A 13,816-nucleotide genomic window follows, 5' to 3' on the forward strand; every position below is an offset into this window, starting at 1 on the left:
GTTGTCTAAGGCAGTGGGTTCCCAAGACGAATCCGAGGGGTTACAAGATGATAAACCCTTAGATGCATAAATGGGTGTTTTCAATTCCCCCATTAAATTTTGTATTTACCTCTTTTACTTTTTAAGAAAATTAAGTGTGCACTTTTTGCACTTTTTGACTTGATGTGTCTTTGTTGTGTTGGACACCGTTGGCCAGCTATTGATTGGTCACTTTCTTTTCATCTTTGCACTCTCATATTTTGTATCTTTGGATTGTTTTTGGGTGTGTGATTGAAATGTTTTTGTAAACCCGCTTGCCTTGAATTGCCCCTTGAGAGATGAATAAAAGTATTTTGAACTGCATTGATTTGAGTCATGAGTCTAATAATTCATTTTTCCATTCTTGCAGAGCACTTGCAAAAACTGTCATCATAGACTATAGTGTTTTTATGTTTTTTAGCTTTAGGTTTGTTTTTTGTTGTTGTAATAATTTGTGTCAACCTCTGATGATTTCCTCTTCCATCAGTCTGCGCTGCATCTTTGTGTCAGTATCTGTTATCAGCCTGGGTTGGACCACCAGCATCCACCTCCAGTCAGCCGCAGAAGATGTCTAACTCTGTCGCTACCGTGTCACATGTGCTAGAGACAAACTAAGTGAGCTTGAGGGCTGTAATGAAAAAAGTTAGGTTTAATGTGTTTATCTCATCACTTTCCTCAAGATAATCAAGGGCAGAGGAACTACCCCTCCTCATCGTGAGGGAATCCCCAGTACGTAAACAGGATGACGTACTAAGATGCTCTCTCCTGATACTGTATGTCGCCCCCTTTCCTACCCTCTTTACCCCTTGTGCGTCCCCTCAGTTAGGATGAGGTTAGGCCTGTTGGTCCAAACAGGATTCTCTTACAGCCCCTGTCCAGGCTCAGACCTGGTTCATGCTGGGAGGGCGGGGCGGACAAACTAGGGTTGGGATATCCCTGTCTCAAGGTGTCCCTAGCCGATAGGGCTGCTTGTCTGTCACACAGGCCTTATCTACCCCACCCCCCTGCCAGGTTGCTCAGCAGCCAGAGGGGTTGTGGGGTACAGCACTTCTCAGGGTCGACGTAGTTTCATATGGGTGTTCCTGCTCCTCTCATTCTCTCTCTGTACTCATCTTTTCATTTGTCCTGGCTCACTTTATCACCGGGCTCGTCTAGGCTGCCTGAACAGAGATCGTCCTGTTTCCAGTGCTGGTGGGAGTACCTGCATGCAGGTAAGGGTGTGGCCTCTTCAGGACAGGGGTCAGACACACTTTGGGGTACTACTGGACTAGAGGGTAGAGGTCAAACAGGATGGATATCTGAATGCACCCTGATAGTAGAGTAGCATATTCTAAACTTTTTATGTCTCTACCATGTTTGTAAGATAAGGGCAGGAGTTCAGTCCAAATTATTTCAAATTATTCTCAAAGGAATATTAACCTTTACAAACAAAGATGTTTGTTGTGCTTTTTTTTTTTTACTAATTTGAGGTCAAGGTCAAGTGGTTTACTATCTTTTACTAGTAAAAGCCAGTGAGGAGTTTCATCATTTGTTGCACTTTTAGAAATATTTCACCTGCTTATTTTGGCTTTGTGCTAAAATATCTGTATATTCTCAGTGTTACAGGGTGAAGAATTGTTACCAATAAATGGCAATGTCTTGTTAATATGCAGCACCATAACATGCTCAGATGTACTGGCCACATCTTTTGAGTCTTGCTATTTGTTAGGTCTCTGTAAATAATATTATAAAGAGTACAGTCTAGACCTGTACTATAGGAAAAGTGCAATGAGATAACTTCTGTTATGAATTGGCGCTATATAAATAAAATTGAAGTGAACTGAATTACTATTAATCATTCCTTATCAATTTTCTGTACAAGACTCTTTTTCTACTGAAGTCACTTGACCTCTAGGCTAGCTGCTAAGACATGTTTTCAAGTGCAATTTTACAAAAAGGTGCCAGGCGTCTTTAGTTGTTTGTGAAATTGAAATGCAATCCACTAAAAACAATACACAATGTTACATTATGAGATATATATTGTTGTGAATTTTGAGTATTCCTGTCTTAGTGTAACAGTAGCTGCATTTAAAGTTTTTCACTGCACTGTTACTGAAGAGAACAGAGATGTCTGGTTGAAGAAGGGTGTAACCCCGAGATAAGGCTCGATACATCTTCTATTTAAACTATGGCGTAGTTCACATTCTCAACGGCTAATTGACTATCTGTCCTGAGCCGTGGCTCTGCAGGCAGACTCAGAGCAGCTGTGTGATGGTAGATGGCGGTATCTTCACCAAAGCTGCCTAAAAGAGGCTCAAAGCAGGTCTTACTAATTTCTGTAATGGCTGAGAAACCTGTTCCTCAATAGTAAAAACACCCTGCCAAGTTGACTACAGAAAAATGGTACTTTTGCAATGATTGCTACAAGAATATAATATGTTCATTTGCACTACCGGACTATTTATTAATACATACACTGCATCATTTGCACTCCAGTACTATGTACTGAATACTGCAATAACTCATCTACTGCACTGTTAACTATTTCTGTAATAGATACTATACTTAATATTCATTGCACTGCTGTTCTGCCCAGTCCAGTTCATTATTGTACATATCCATCAGTATACTTCTGTCTATAGTAATGCCATCTGTATATAATGTCCATAGTACCACTTGTAAAACATTTTCATAATACTGCTCTATCCTACATTTATGCACACACTTTATATCCTGCACTTGCTCGTTGCACTTCTGGTTAGACCTAAACTGCATTTCGTTGCCTTGTACTTGTGCATGTGTAATGACAATAAAGTTGAATCTGAATCTAATATAATATATATTTATCACAAATTCTGTGCTTTGGATGCTGTAGGTGCACCTGCATTAAAAGTATGTCAAACCCCACAACTCACAAATCACCAGTAAAAAGAAACTAATTTAAGATTTAATGTTAATGGTCTAAATTTCTAATTGTGTTGTTTCTCATATGATTATTATATGCTTGTTTTTCATGTCCATTCATTCTTTTTTTGTCTTAGGGAATGCATAAAAGTAGCTGAGAGTTCAAGGACAGACATAAAAAACATCAATGGAAATCAATTTTGAGGAGGTTGGTCTTTTTTACTTTAACATCTAACAGTGTAACATCTTCAACATTAACATTCAGTACATTTAGCATTACAGTTGCTACAAGATATATTGTAACATTAAAGTGTTACATTGAACGTTTCAGAAAAGTTGCACTCTTCATTCATTTGATCCTCTGCAGTTAAGATGTATGGCAAAGATTAGGAGTAAAGATCTCATGTTGAATTTTGTCGTTGCACCTTTTCTCTAAGCCTCTCTCACAGAAAAGGGAGCTTGGAGAATTGGTCTGGATGGAGACTGTGGAGTTTGATGTGTTCAGTGAATCTTGCAGCGATACATGTTTTCCCTTCTTGTTCCATTTTCATCCAACTTTCTTCAATTAAATCTTTCCTCTTGTCTAGGGCAGTGACATGTCATATGACTACAATGACTCAGCCTTCCCCTCTCCAGTGAAACTGTGAGTCCTTTCTCTCACTTAGGCCTCTCTGTTTCCACAGTACTTTAGACTGTGTTAAGCTGGAATTCTGCATCTTGTTTCTCATGAGATGCATATCACCCAAACAAGTTCCTCTAATCAAGTAATTATATACAGGTTTAGTGGGTATGGTAGTTAAGCTGCTCTAATCAATAGTTTTACCAATATGTCAGATGACTTTGTGTAATGTGAAAGGGATTGCATGTAATGATGAACCCACAGAGAATTATCTGCATTTCCACCCAGCTCTACGGAGCATTTAAGCCTCTTTCAGTGCCTTGTTTTGGTTTTATGGACTGTAACTTGAATGTTTTGATTTATTTCCAGCTGCAGCAGGCAGCTGTTTAAAGTGAAAGAGCTCTGATAAACACCACTGTATGCTACCGGCCCAGTGTTAAACAACACACTAGCTCATGAACATAGTGGTACATATAGCAGCTAGAGTCAGATATTTCCCTCAGGAGTTGGTGGAGACCAAACCCGAGCTAAAAGGAGAGTGGATGTTGGACTTACATTCATCAGGTGGCCAGAAATACAAATTCAAATGAAAGCTAATGTTGCTCCATGTCTGCTGTGAGTGTATAAATAAACAGCTGTTTGCTAACATGTTCACCATGACAACGGTTTAACTGATAATGTTATATCAACAGTTTGTTTGCACTGCCCCCAAGTGGCCAAAAAAAGTCATTAATGCAGTTTTAAGGTTATCACTCATGAAGTGTAAGCAGCATTAGGGCTATGGCTGAGTTAAGGCTCAGCCAATCCTAGAAAGGAGGTAGTATTTTTATTAAGTGTGTAGCTAATATGCCTGAGAGTCTAAACTCAGGGCACAAACCCCAATACGTCAAGCAGTCAATGATATGAAATACGTTGAGCAATCTTGCCCCCTTGTGGCCAAGGACAGAATAGCACTAATAGCAGAATTTGACAGTTATGGAGAACTTGATCAGCCTAAAATTGAGATTCTTACTGAGATGGATTTTAAGCCATTTGCTAACTACAAATACAGGCTTCAAAGTCCATTTAACTTACAGACACAATTTTGGGAGTGCTTTTTCCAAAAAAATCACAAATTTCCTCTCCCTCCGGGGCTGAGTTGAATCACCTGACATGCAGTAAGACGAGCCTTTGGCATGTTGTTCGTAAGCTCTGGTGAGACATTATAAGGTGTTGTTATGAAGCACTCATGCCAATCTCTAGTCTTTATTAATGTTTCTGTTTCTCCACACCACCAGGACTCCACCGGGCCAGAGCGGCATCTATGACCTGGAGAGGAGGATGCAGGAAGAGGAGGAGGAGAATGAGCCACCTGTGGAGGCCATCGTTATTCCCAGTGATTCAGAGGGTAGGTTCTCCTCACCGGCCATGCAGCTGTTGGTGATCTGACTTCTCATATCTGTGCACAAATCACTTTTCTGTCTGTTTCATTCAGCTTACCTGAACCTGAACACCAATGCCACCACAAGAGGGGATTCTCAAGTTAGTCGACATTCTTTACACTTATCAGATATAAAAGTTAATTAATATAAACGAACATTATCTGCTGGTATGTTTATTAACTAACCACATTGCATTCCCACAGGCCTATGTGGAGTTGAATGAGCTCCAGGGCAGCACCTGGCAGGAGACTAGCCGCTGGGTGGGCTACGAGGAGAACTTTAACCCCGCCACAGGAAAATGGGGTCCTTCTCATGTCTCCTATCTCACCTTTAGGAGCCTGATCCAGCTCCGCAAGACCATGAGCACAGGTGACTTTGGAATCTTAAATGAAACGGAAATCAGTGTGGATAAAATCAATCTTTTTACTTTTTAGTTTGTTGAATATGGCTAGTTAAAAGCAACTCAAATGTACTCAGGTGCTGTCATCTTTGACCTGAATGCCAGCAGTCTGTCTGCTGTGGCTGAGAAGGTGGCTGATGAGCTGCTGAACCAGAATGCGATTCGCACCACTGATCGGGATGTCCTGCTGAGAGCTCTCCTCATGAGACGCAGGTAACCCACGGGACCCACTATTTCTTCGTTTCTTTACACACGATGATAAAGCCATAAAGATGTTTGCAGCATGCACACTATGATCATTTTATCTGTCATTTCAGTCAGTCTGAGGAACCTGTGGTTACTCCATCTGGAGACATTCAGATGCAGACCTTTTCTGTAACCAAGAAGGTATACATTTTGTTTTGTTTTTTTTAAATACAGTTTTATTCATTTCCATCCTTTGGGTGGTCATCAATATCATGTGTTAGCATAACAGAGCTTATATTTATTGCACTGCTGCACCTGTTGCTTTTGCAGAGAGACAGCTCTGACAACATGGAGGCCTCAATTGTCCTCTCAGGTATGTAAATTCAGATGCAGTTATGTGTCCCAAGGTTTTTGTTTGTGGTTCTAGAGCAGATATGACTTTAGAAAAAATGTGTTTTCGATAGGTGTCCTGGACTTCCTGCAGAAACCAGTGGTGGCTTTTGTGAGGTTGAGTGACTCTGTGGTGATGGAGTCTGCCCTGGAGTGTCCTGTCCCTGTTCGCTTCGTCTTTGTGCTGGTGGGCCCCAGCCAGAGCACAATAGACTACAGTGAAAGTGGCCGCGCCATGGGTGCTCTGATGGCTGACTGGGTGAGAGAGATGAGAAAGTAGGGAGAGAGGAAAATTATAGCTCAGCAGCATGTAGCTTTAGCAATGACATCACCAAATCCCACAATAAAAAGTAGCTTTCTTTGTTTGGTGCAGGTGAGTAAACGTTTTATGTGTTTCTCCTCACACAGGTGTTCTGTCTGGAGGCCTTCTTGGCCCAGACTAACAAAGATCTGACCGATGCCATAGCTGACTTCATGGACTGCAGCATTGTGATCCCTCCAACTGAGATCCAAGATAAGGGAATGCTCGAGTCAATCCTCAATTTCCAGAAGAAGATGCTGCGTGACCGTCTCCGTCCCACCGACACCCGCCTTGCCTTTGGTGACAGGGTCCAAGGTCAACACACAGTGCACAGCAGCCTAGACTAACAGCTTGAATCTCAAATTTCGTCCTCCATTTGTGAGGCTTTTGTGTCTTTGTCCTGTTGGATTGCATATTGAAAATTATTTCTGTCTGTAAGTTATTACATAAACAATTCGACATTTTGAGAAACAGGTTTATTCGCTATCTGGTGGAGAGTTAGATGATTAGATTGATACCTCTTTCATGTCTGTCCGTCAAATATGTCTCTAACCAGTTAGCTTAGCTTAGCATAAAGACTGGAAACAGGGGAAACAGCTAGCCTGGTCACTTATCAGCACCTCTAAAGCTCACTAGTAAACACATTATATCTTGTTTGTTTAATATGTACAAAAACCGAAGTGTAAAGTGTAAGTGTTTACGTGAGTTTATGTGCTGGACTGTTTCTTGGCCAGGCATAGTACTGAACTAAAGGAATAGTGCGGCACATAACCTCATGTAAAACGGCAAATTGTTGTTTTAAAAAGAACACAAATAAGAGTGGTATCGATCTTCTCATCTCACTCTCCGCCATAACTTACTAAGTGTTCTACACATTATCAGTTCCTCACTACAACTGTTAAATAAAACCTAAATTCACTCCTTGATTAGGATGATTAAATTATTTTTTTTACATTTGTTCTGAACCTTTGCCTCTCTCTCATATTTGTCCTCTGGTTAAAATTTCAGATATTAGATGCTTAGATACACACACCATTATAAATTATTGAAACATTAATTGTGAGATATTATTGGTGAGAAATGTAAACAAACAAGACCATCACTGAGAAGATGAACATTTACAAACCTCTACTGTACAGCTGGATTGCTGAATTATTGAATGTTTTTAATAGCGTTAAAAAGGAAGAGGGTGCTGTTTTTCCAGTAAATGCTAAAACAAGTAAATAATACAAATATGTAAAAGCATGCAGCAACATCTTCCTTGCAAATGGAACCAACAAGGTTTTATGGGAAATGCGGTCTAAATTTTGAGAGGATCAGCTTTAACATTGGTACATATAGCAGCTTTAAATTGAATACATTTACACACAGAAAAAAAAATAAAAAACAGAACAAACAAATGTAGCCTCAACTGGAGAAATTAGAAAAACACTAATTTTAAAAGCAATAGAAAAAAAGGCAGATTTAGTGTAATCAATATTAATGTCAGTTTTATTTGTTTGCTTGTCCAGTTGAGAAACCTCCAGAGGAGCCACGGGAAGACCCCCTGGCCCGTACAGGCTATCCCTTCGGTGGGTTGGTCAAGGACTTGAAGCGGCGTTACCGTCACTACATCAGCGACTACGTAGACGCTCTGAACCCGCAGGTCCTCGCTGCCGTCATCTTCATCTACTTCGCTGCCCTGTCCCCTGCCATCACTTTTGGAGGGCTTCTGGGTAAAAGAGAGTTCCAGATAGAGATATGTGTCTTTTCTCTCAGGCTCAATTCATTTGAGTTCATTGATGTTTGATATTATTCATAATTCTCTCTGTTGTCTGACCCTAGCTGACAAAACCGAAAAAATGATGGGCGTGTCAGAGCTTATGATCTCCACCAGCATCCAGGGTGTCATCTTCTGTCTCTTCGCCGCCCAGCCTGTCCTTGTCATTGGGTTCTCTGGACCGCTGCTGGTGTTTGAGGAAGCTTTTTTCGCTGTACGTAGGAGTTGTCAGATGTTGAAACTCCTGAAATAAATCTTAAGAAAGCTATTTATTATCATTAACTACTCTATTTTCCTTCATTCATTCCATACTAGTTCTGCAAGTCCCACGACATTGAGTACATTGTGGGCCGTATCTGGGTGGGGATGTGGCTGATAGTGATCGTGGTCATCATCGTGGCCGTGGAAGGCAGCTTCCTGGTCAGATTCATCTCCCGCTTCACTCAGGAAATCTTCTCCATCCTCATCTCTCTCATCTTCATCTATGAGACCTTCAATAAGCTCATCAAGGTTTCCTCACCTCATCTCTTCATCCCTTTCACATCACAGACACCATTTCTCTTTAGCCACCACTGTAATTGCCTCATTTGTTGTCTCTTAATTTGCTTCCTCTGACTTCTCATCTCCTCTTGCTCAGATCTTCAAAACCCATCCTCTGATTCTGAACTACGATCATCTGAATGACACAATGGATGACCCCTTCCACCCACTCATCAAGGAGCACATCGAGATTCATGTAGACGGCAACATAACCATTCATGTGCAGGAGACTGAAAGGCCCTACCCCAACACTGCCCTGCTGTCTATGTGCCTGATGTTTGGTTGCTTCTTCATTGCATACTTCCTCCGCCATTTCAAGAATGGTCATTACTTCCCCGGCCCGGTAAGATCAACCTTCTCTGTCTGGAAAAGACTCTGAAGTACTATAAATGAAAAATCCATTCCAAGTAGGTTCTGTGATTTTGACCATGGTGTATCCTTTGCTATTTGTCTCTCTAGCTCCGTCGTTTGATTGGAGATTTCGGTGTCCCCATTGCTATTTTCTTCATGATTGCTGTGGATATCAGCATTGAGGATGCTTACACTCAGGTAGGTGTTGTGTCGTGGTGAGTTAAGTCCTCTCAAATAAGTTCTAAAAAAGCTCATACAATTTTTTTCTAAAAGCAAAAAATCTTAAGCCTCACATCATGTGCATTAAGACATATCTAAATGTTTTGCAGCTGAAGTCTATGCAGTGCAGGCGATTTGGAGGTGTTGATTTAGCCTAGTTAACTAAGGACATATGCAACAATTTTGAGCCATTCAATTGAAGAATGGTAATTTCCACTCCGGCCTGGTGGCTCTTTCATTTCAATAAAATATCTTCGTTTTATTCAGACTTTTCACAACTCTGTTTATTTGAACAAACAGACCTTTTGCACGCAGGTTCATGATGCACTCATACACTATAGATGTTTTTAGCTTTTGATGTTTTGGCCATTTTTACACCCTAGTCCTGAAGAAACTAAATTCCATTTCAGCTGTGTTTTTTATAGTTAAATATATTTTATATAATAAATAAACTTGAACTTGAAGTTGTTGATATTTAAGGTGACAGTGGATCATGTGTGTAAATACATTATGTGCAATTTGGTCCATATATTCTTTAGAAGATCTTGACTGTCGATAACATAACACACTTTTCTTTGCTTCTTTGAAAACCCATTTCCGGCACATAAAAAGGAAGATAACGTTTATGTTCCTGGTTACAATCCTCTTTATTTTTCATCTCTCTAAAATAAGACTAAACTCAAACTAGTCAGAAACTCATTTCACATCAGTTCAGAATTATCAAAATTATTCACTGAGAAGAAAATGTCTACTTTTATTTCTCTTGCTTTGATTTTTCGGTGATAAATGAGCTGAATGAAAATCATCCTGTCCCCTCGTAGAAACTGGTTGTGCCAAAAGGTGTTCAAGTGACCAACCCCAATGCCAGAGGCTGGTTCATCAACCCCATGGGAGAAAAGAAGGACTTCCCCATCTGGATGATGGCCGCCTGCTGTGTACCAGCACTACTCGTCTTCATCCTCATCTTCCTGGAGTCCCAGATTACTACGTGAGTGGCACAATATATAATGACAGTACAATCTGTAATGTTACTTCATGTGAAATTACTCTGTGAATAAAACTAAGATAAAACTTTTAAGAAATGTCTGTTTCTTTCAATGTTCTCTGTGGATTGCCAGGCTGATTGTGAGCAAACCTGAAAGGAAGATGGTGAAAGGATCCGGTTTTCATTTGGATCTGCTCATCCTCGTCACCATGGGAGGAATCGCCTCTATTTTCGGGGTCCCCTGGCTGAGTGCTGCCACCGTGCGATCTGTCACCCACGCCAATGCTCTCACTGTCATGACCAAGGGCCCGAAACCAGAGATTGAGAAGGTGCTTGAGCAGAGGATCAGTGGCATGCTTGTGGCCATCATGGTTGGTAGGTGCTGCCATCTACAGTGCTGGTGCAGACACAGCAGGGTCAGAATTAATTAATAATCATTCACTTTCTGTGATTTCCAGGCGTGTCTATTTTCATGGAACCTATTCTGAAGATGATTCCTATGACAGCCTTGTTCGGCATCTTCCTCTACATGGGTATCACCTCTCTGAGTGGAATCCAGATGTGGGACAGGATGCTTCTGTTGATTACACCAAAGAAATACCATCCCTCTGACGCCTACGCCACCAGGGTGTGCAACCTCCTCCAATACAGCTGTTGCATTTAGTTTGCCAGAGAGGTCTCAATTCAACACTGCAGTCATTTTGGAGGCTGTTTGTGGTGGCATCATATTGATTTGCATTATACTAAAACATGTTTCTAATATGTTAGTATTATATGTGGCAGTCTCAGTGGAAAAATATCACAAGACCGTGGACGGATTATGAGACAATGGGTCCCTGGGCGCAGACATGTAAAAGGTCCCCCGCTCCTCCTACATAGGAGCACGACTGAAGAGTTTTGTGTCTCTTTGTGGTCGTTTGGTGTCTCTGTGGTCATGTCATGTCTTTTTTTGGTCACTTTGTGTCGCTTTGTAGTTGTTTTGCATCTTTATGTGGCGATTTTGCGCCTATTTATGGTCGTTTTGCGTCTCTTTGTAGTGATTTGACTGACTTTCCAACAAGAAATGTTAACAATAACTTCACACAAAGGCGCTGGCCCAGGGGCCCCCTGACCCTTTGGACCCGTGGGCTTGTGCCCAGTAGGCCCTTTCAGTAATTCTTCCATGCGCTGACACTGTCAAGACTGTCACTTTAAGATGTATAGGTGTTCCTACTGTCCCGTATATTTCAGTGTTCTTTAGCTTATGGCAATCTCCCTGTAAATTATGTGAACTTTAAATTAGCCTTCTGTGCATTTTTACATTAGTCTTTGGCACTGTCTTCCCCTGCTAACGCTCTCCTCTGATGTCATTTGTGCAGGTGAAGACGCTGCGAATGCATCTCTTCACTCTAATCCAGCTCACATGCCTGGCTGTCCTGTGGGTGGTGAAGATTAGTCCCTTTTCTCTAGCACTGCCTTTTGTTCTCATTCTCACCATCCCTCTGCGCATGTTCATGACCGGCAGGCTCTTCTCTGTCACGGAGATGAAATGTGTAAGTACCTCTCTGTATCTGCTACATTCACCCCAAAAGCTCAGGCACACATTATCGTGTTATTTGATATGGATCTGTTGTAACTGGATGTGTTTGCGTTGCAGCTGGATGCGGATGATGCCAATGTGACGTTTGAGGAGGAATCTGTGAAGGATGTGTATGACAAGTCCCCACTGCCATGAACAACACCATAGCATTAATATTTCATTCACAAACTTTCAAATGAACTCAATTCTTGAGTGCCAGTAATTATGTGAAAATTTAATATCACGTGTCTTTAGAAATATGTATTTGTAAACATATAGTTTGAAACTATTCTGTTCTGTTACTATTATTTATCTTTAAAGGAAATTACCTCTCATTTCTAGAATTCATACATTATTCCTGCAGCTGAATCTGTGTTTGTGACCCTAAACCACAGCAGAGAACCAACGATATAGTCCATTTTGTCAACATGTCCTGAGCCCTCTCATTTTCCACATTTCATTCTCACATTTCATCTGTCACACCAGCCTTCGCCCCATACAGTCGCCTTTCCTTCCTTTTTTATTCTCAAAATTAGTTTTAAATAGTGTTACTTGAGTTTGCCTCATTTGATATATATAGTGTATGGTTTACTGAACAATTTGGTCTTTCCTGTTCAGTTGGCCTGTTTAGCTTGAGTATAGAAAGATGTGTAGTGCACTTATATCTGATTGTAAGCGTGTAATTTCTTTCAGGATTATAAAATGGGATGAGCAGTAATGGAGAGATAGTAGATGGTGAGATATAATCGTTTGAGCTGATTGTTGTACTGATGGTATAATCAAGGAAAAACCTATTTGTAAATGTATCTTATTGTGGCTTTTCATGTTGCCTATCATGTGTTTGTGTGTTAGAAACACTGTACATGCTTTGGATTTTCACGTTATTAAAAATAAAAACAGCCTTTAAAGTGCTTGTTTTTAATGAATGCCTTATAAAATACAATATTTTACATCACTCACAGCTGACTTTTATCATTTTATCCAACAAGTAACAAGACGCCTGCCACTCAGCTGCATGCTGCCTTCATGGTTATCAAGTAAATTCCAACTTCTTAGTCGTATTTGGAAATTAGACAGTAATTCAATTTTATGACAAGAGGACACATTTAGGCAACATGACGTTTTCTTGTACTGCAGGTGGCAAAATTTGCTCAAACATGTACATTTTTGAATTACTTTATTTATATCAGATGTGATTAAGTAAAGATTAAAGCATTAAAAAAACAGACTGAGAAAGGTTCAATCGTAATCATTTACACAGATACCAACAACACAATATGTAATATGTATATATTCCAAAGTGTTCACAAACAAATAAATAAGACATTATTAAATAATCATATAAATAACTACAGACAATAACATATACAACACGAAATGGTGAAATAATTCAGTACTTTTTAAAACTCAGCTCAATATGAAGAGTTATTTCATTCTGCTTACTTTCACAATACCTTATTACAGGTCAGCTTTATTTAATTTGAGCAGTTTCTATTGATCATTTATTATTATTGTATTTCATAAAGCTTAAAAAAATAAAAAATATTTTTCTATCAAAACAATCAGCAAAGAGCCAAGTATGTGATTGACTGTTGCAGTAATTGAGCAAAAATTATATTAAATATACAGACTTTGGAAAAGAACATTATGAAATTAAAAAACTGATGGAATTAAATGAAAACGCATTAAACTGGCATGTCAGAAATAAACTGAATGAAGTAACATTTCAAGATAATGGGCTGAGTTTTAAAAAAAAAAGCTTTGCATTATTTCCCATATTATATTATATATTTATTTCATTATGTCTTGTTTATTTGGACACTTTGGGTCTCCATATAAACACGGTTAAAATATAAATCAGCTTTCAATGTTGGTGCCTGCTCTTGTGCAACATCTCCGACAGCAAGGGAACGCAGCACAGTTTAACAAGGCCGAGGGCCTGAAAGTCATTTGTTTTCCTCGAATCGGACTGACTGGATTGGACGGCCGGGGGTTCCGCCCACAAACACACAAGGTGGAGTTGAAAAGAAAAAACATGCTGGGCCAAAATGAAGCTGTCAAACAGCCTCTTACAATTTGCTAAAAGAGGAATCGAGCAATGTGAAAAGGCATGCAGGCTGCTTTGAAGACCTTTTAGATAGTTCTCTATATAGTGACATTGATAAGTGAAAATTATAAACTTTTGA

At 40.0% G+C, this 13,816-nt stretch overlaps 1 protein-coding gene across 1 annotated transcript; it reads left to right on the forward strand.

The window, feature by feature from the left end:
• The first annotated feature begins 1,046 nt into the window (after positions 1-1,046).
• Positions 1,047-12,541, forward strand: slc4a1a (solute carrier family 4 member 1a (Diego blood group)). Its single transcript, XM_044181381.1, has 21 exons — positions 1,047-1,229; positions 3,039-3,109; positions 3,489-3,544; positions 4,798-4,907; positions 4,995-5,041; positions 5,145-5,310; positions 5,419-5,554; positions 5,659-5,728; positions 5,858-5,900; positions 5,992-6,176; positions 6,326-6,533; positions 7,730-7,933; positions 8,043-8,191; positions 8,293-8,487; positions 8,615-8,860; positions 8,977-9,066; positions 9,909-10,075; positions 10,206-10,447; positions 10,531-10,700; positions 11,431-11,604; positions 11,709-12,541. Exons 2-21 carry the CDS (start codon positions 3,089-3,091, stop codon positions 11,784-11,786), a joined length of 2,757 nt encoding a protein of 918 aa, XP_044037316.1. The 5' UTR covers positions 1,047-1,229; positions 3,039-3,088; the 3' UTR covers positions 11,787-12,541.
• Positions 12,542-13,816: the final 1,275 nt, after the last annotated feature.

This window comes from Siniperca chuatsi, linkage group LG21, assembly GCF_020085105.1.
Source record: "Siniperca chuatsi isolate FFG_IHB_CAS linkage group LG21, ASM2008510v1, whole genome shotgun sequence".
NCBI classification, from domain to species: Eukaryota; Metazoa; Chordata; class Actinopteri; order Centrarchiformes; family Sinipercidae; genus Siniperca; species Siniperca chuatsi.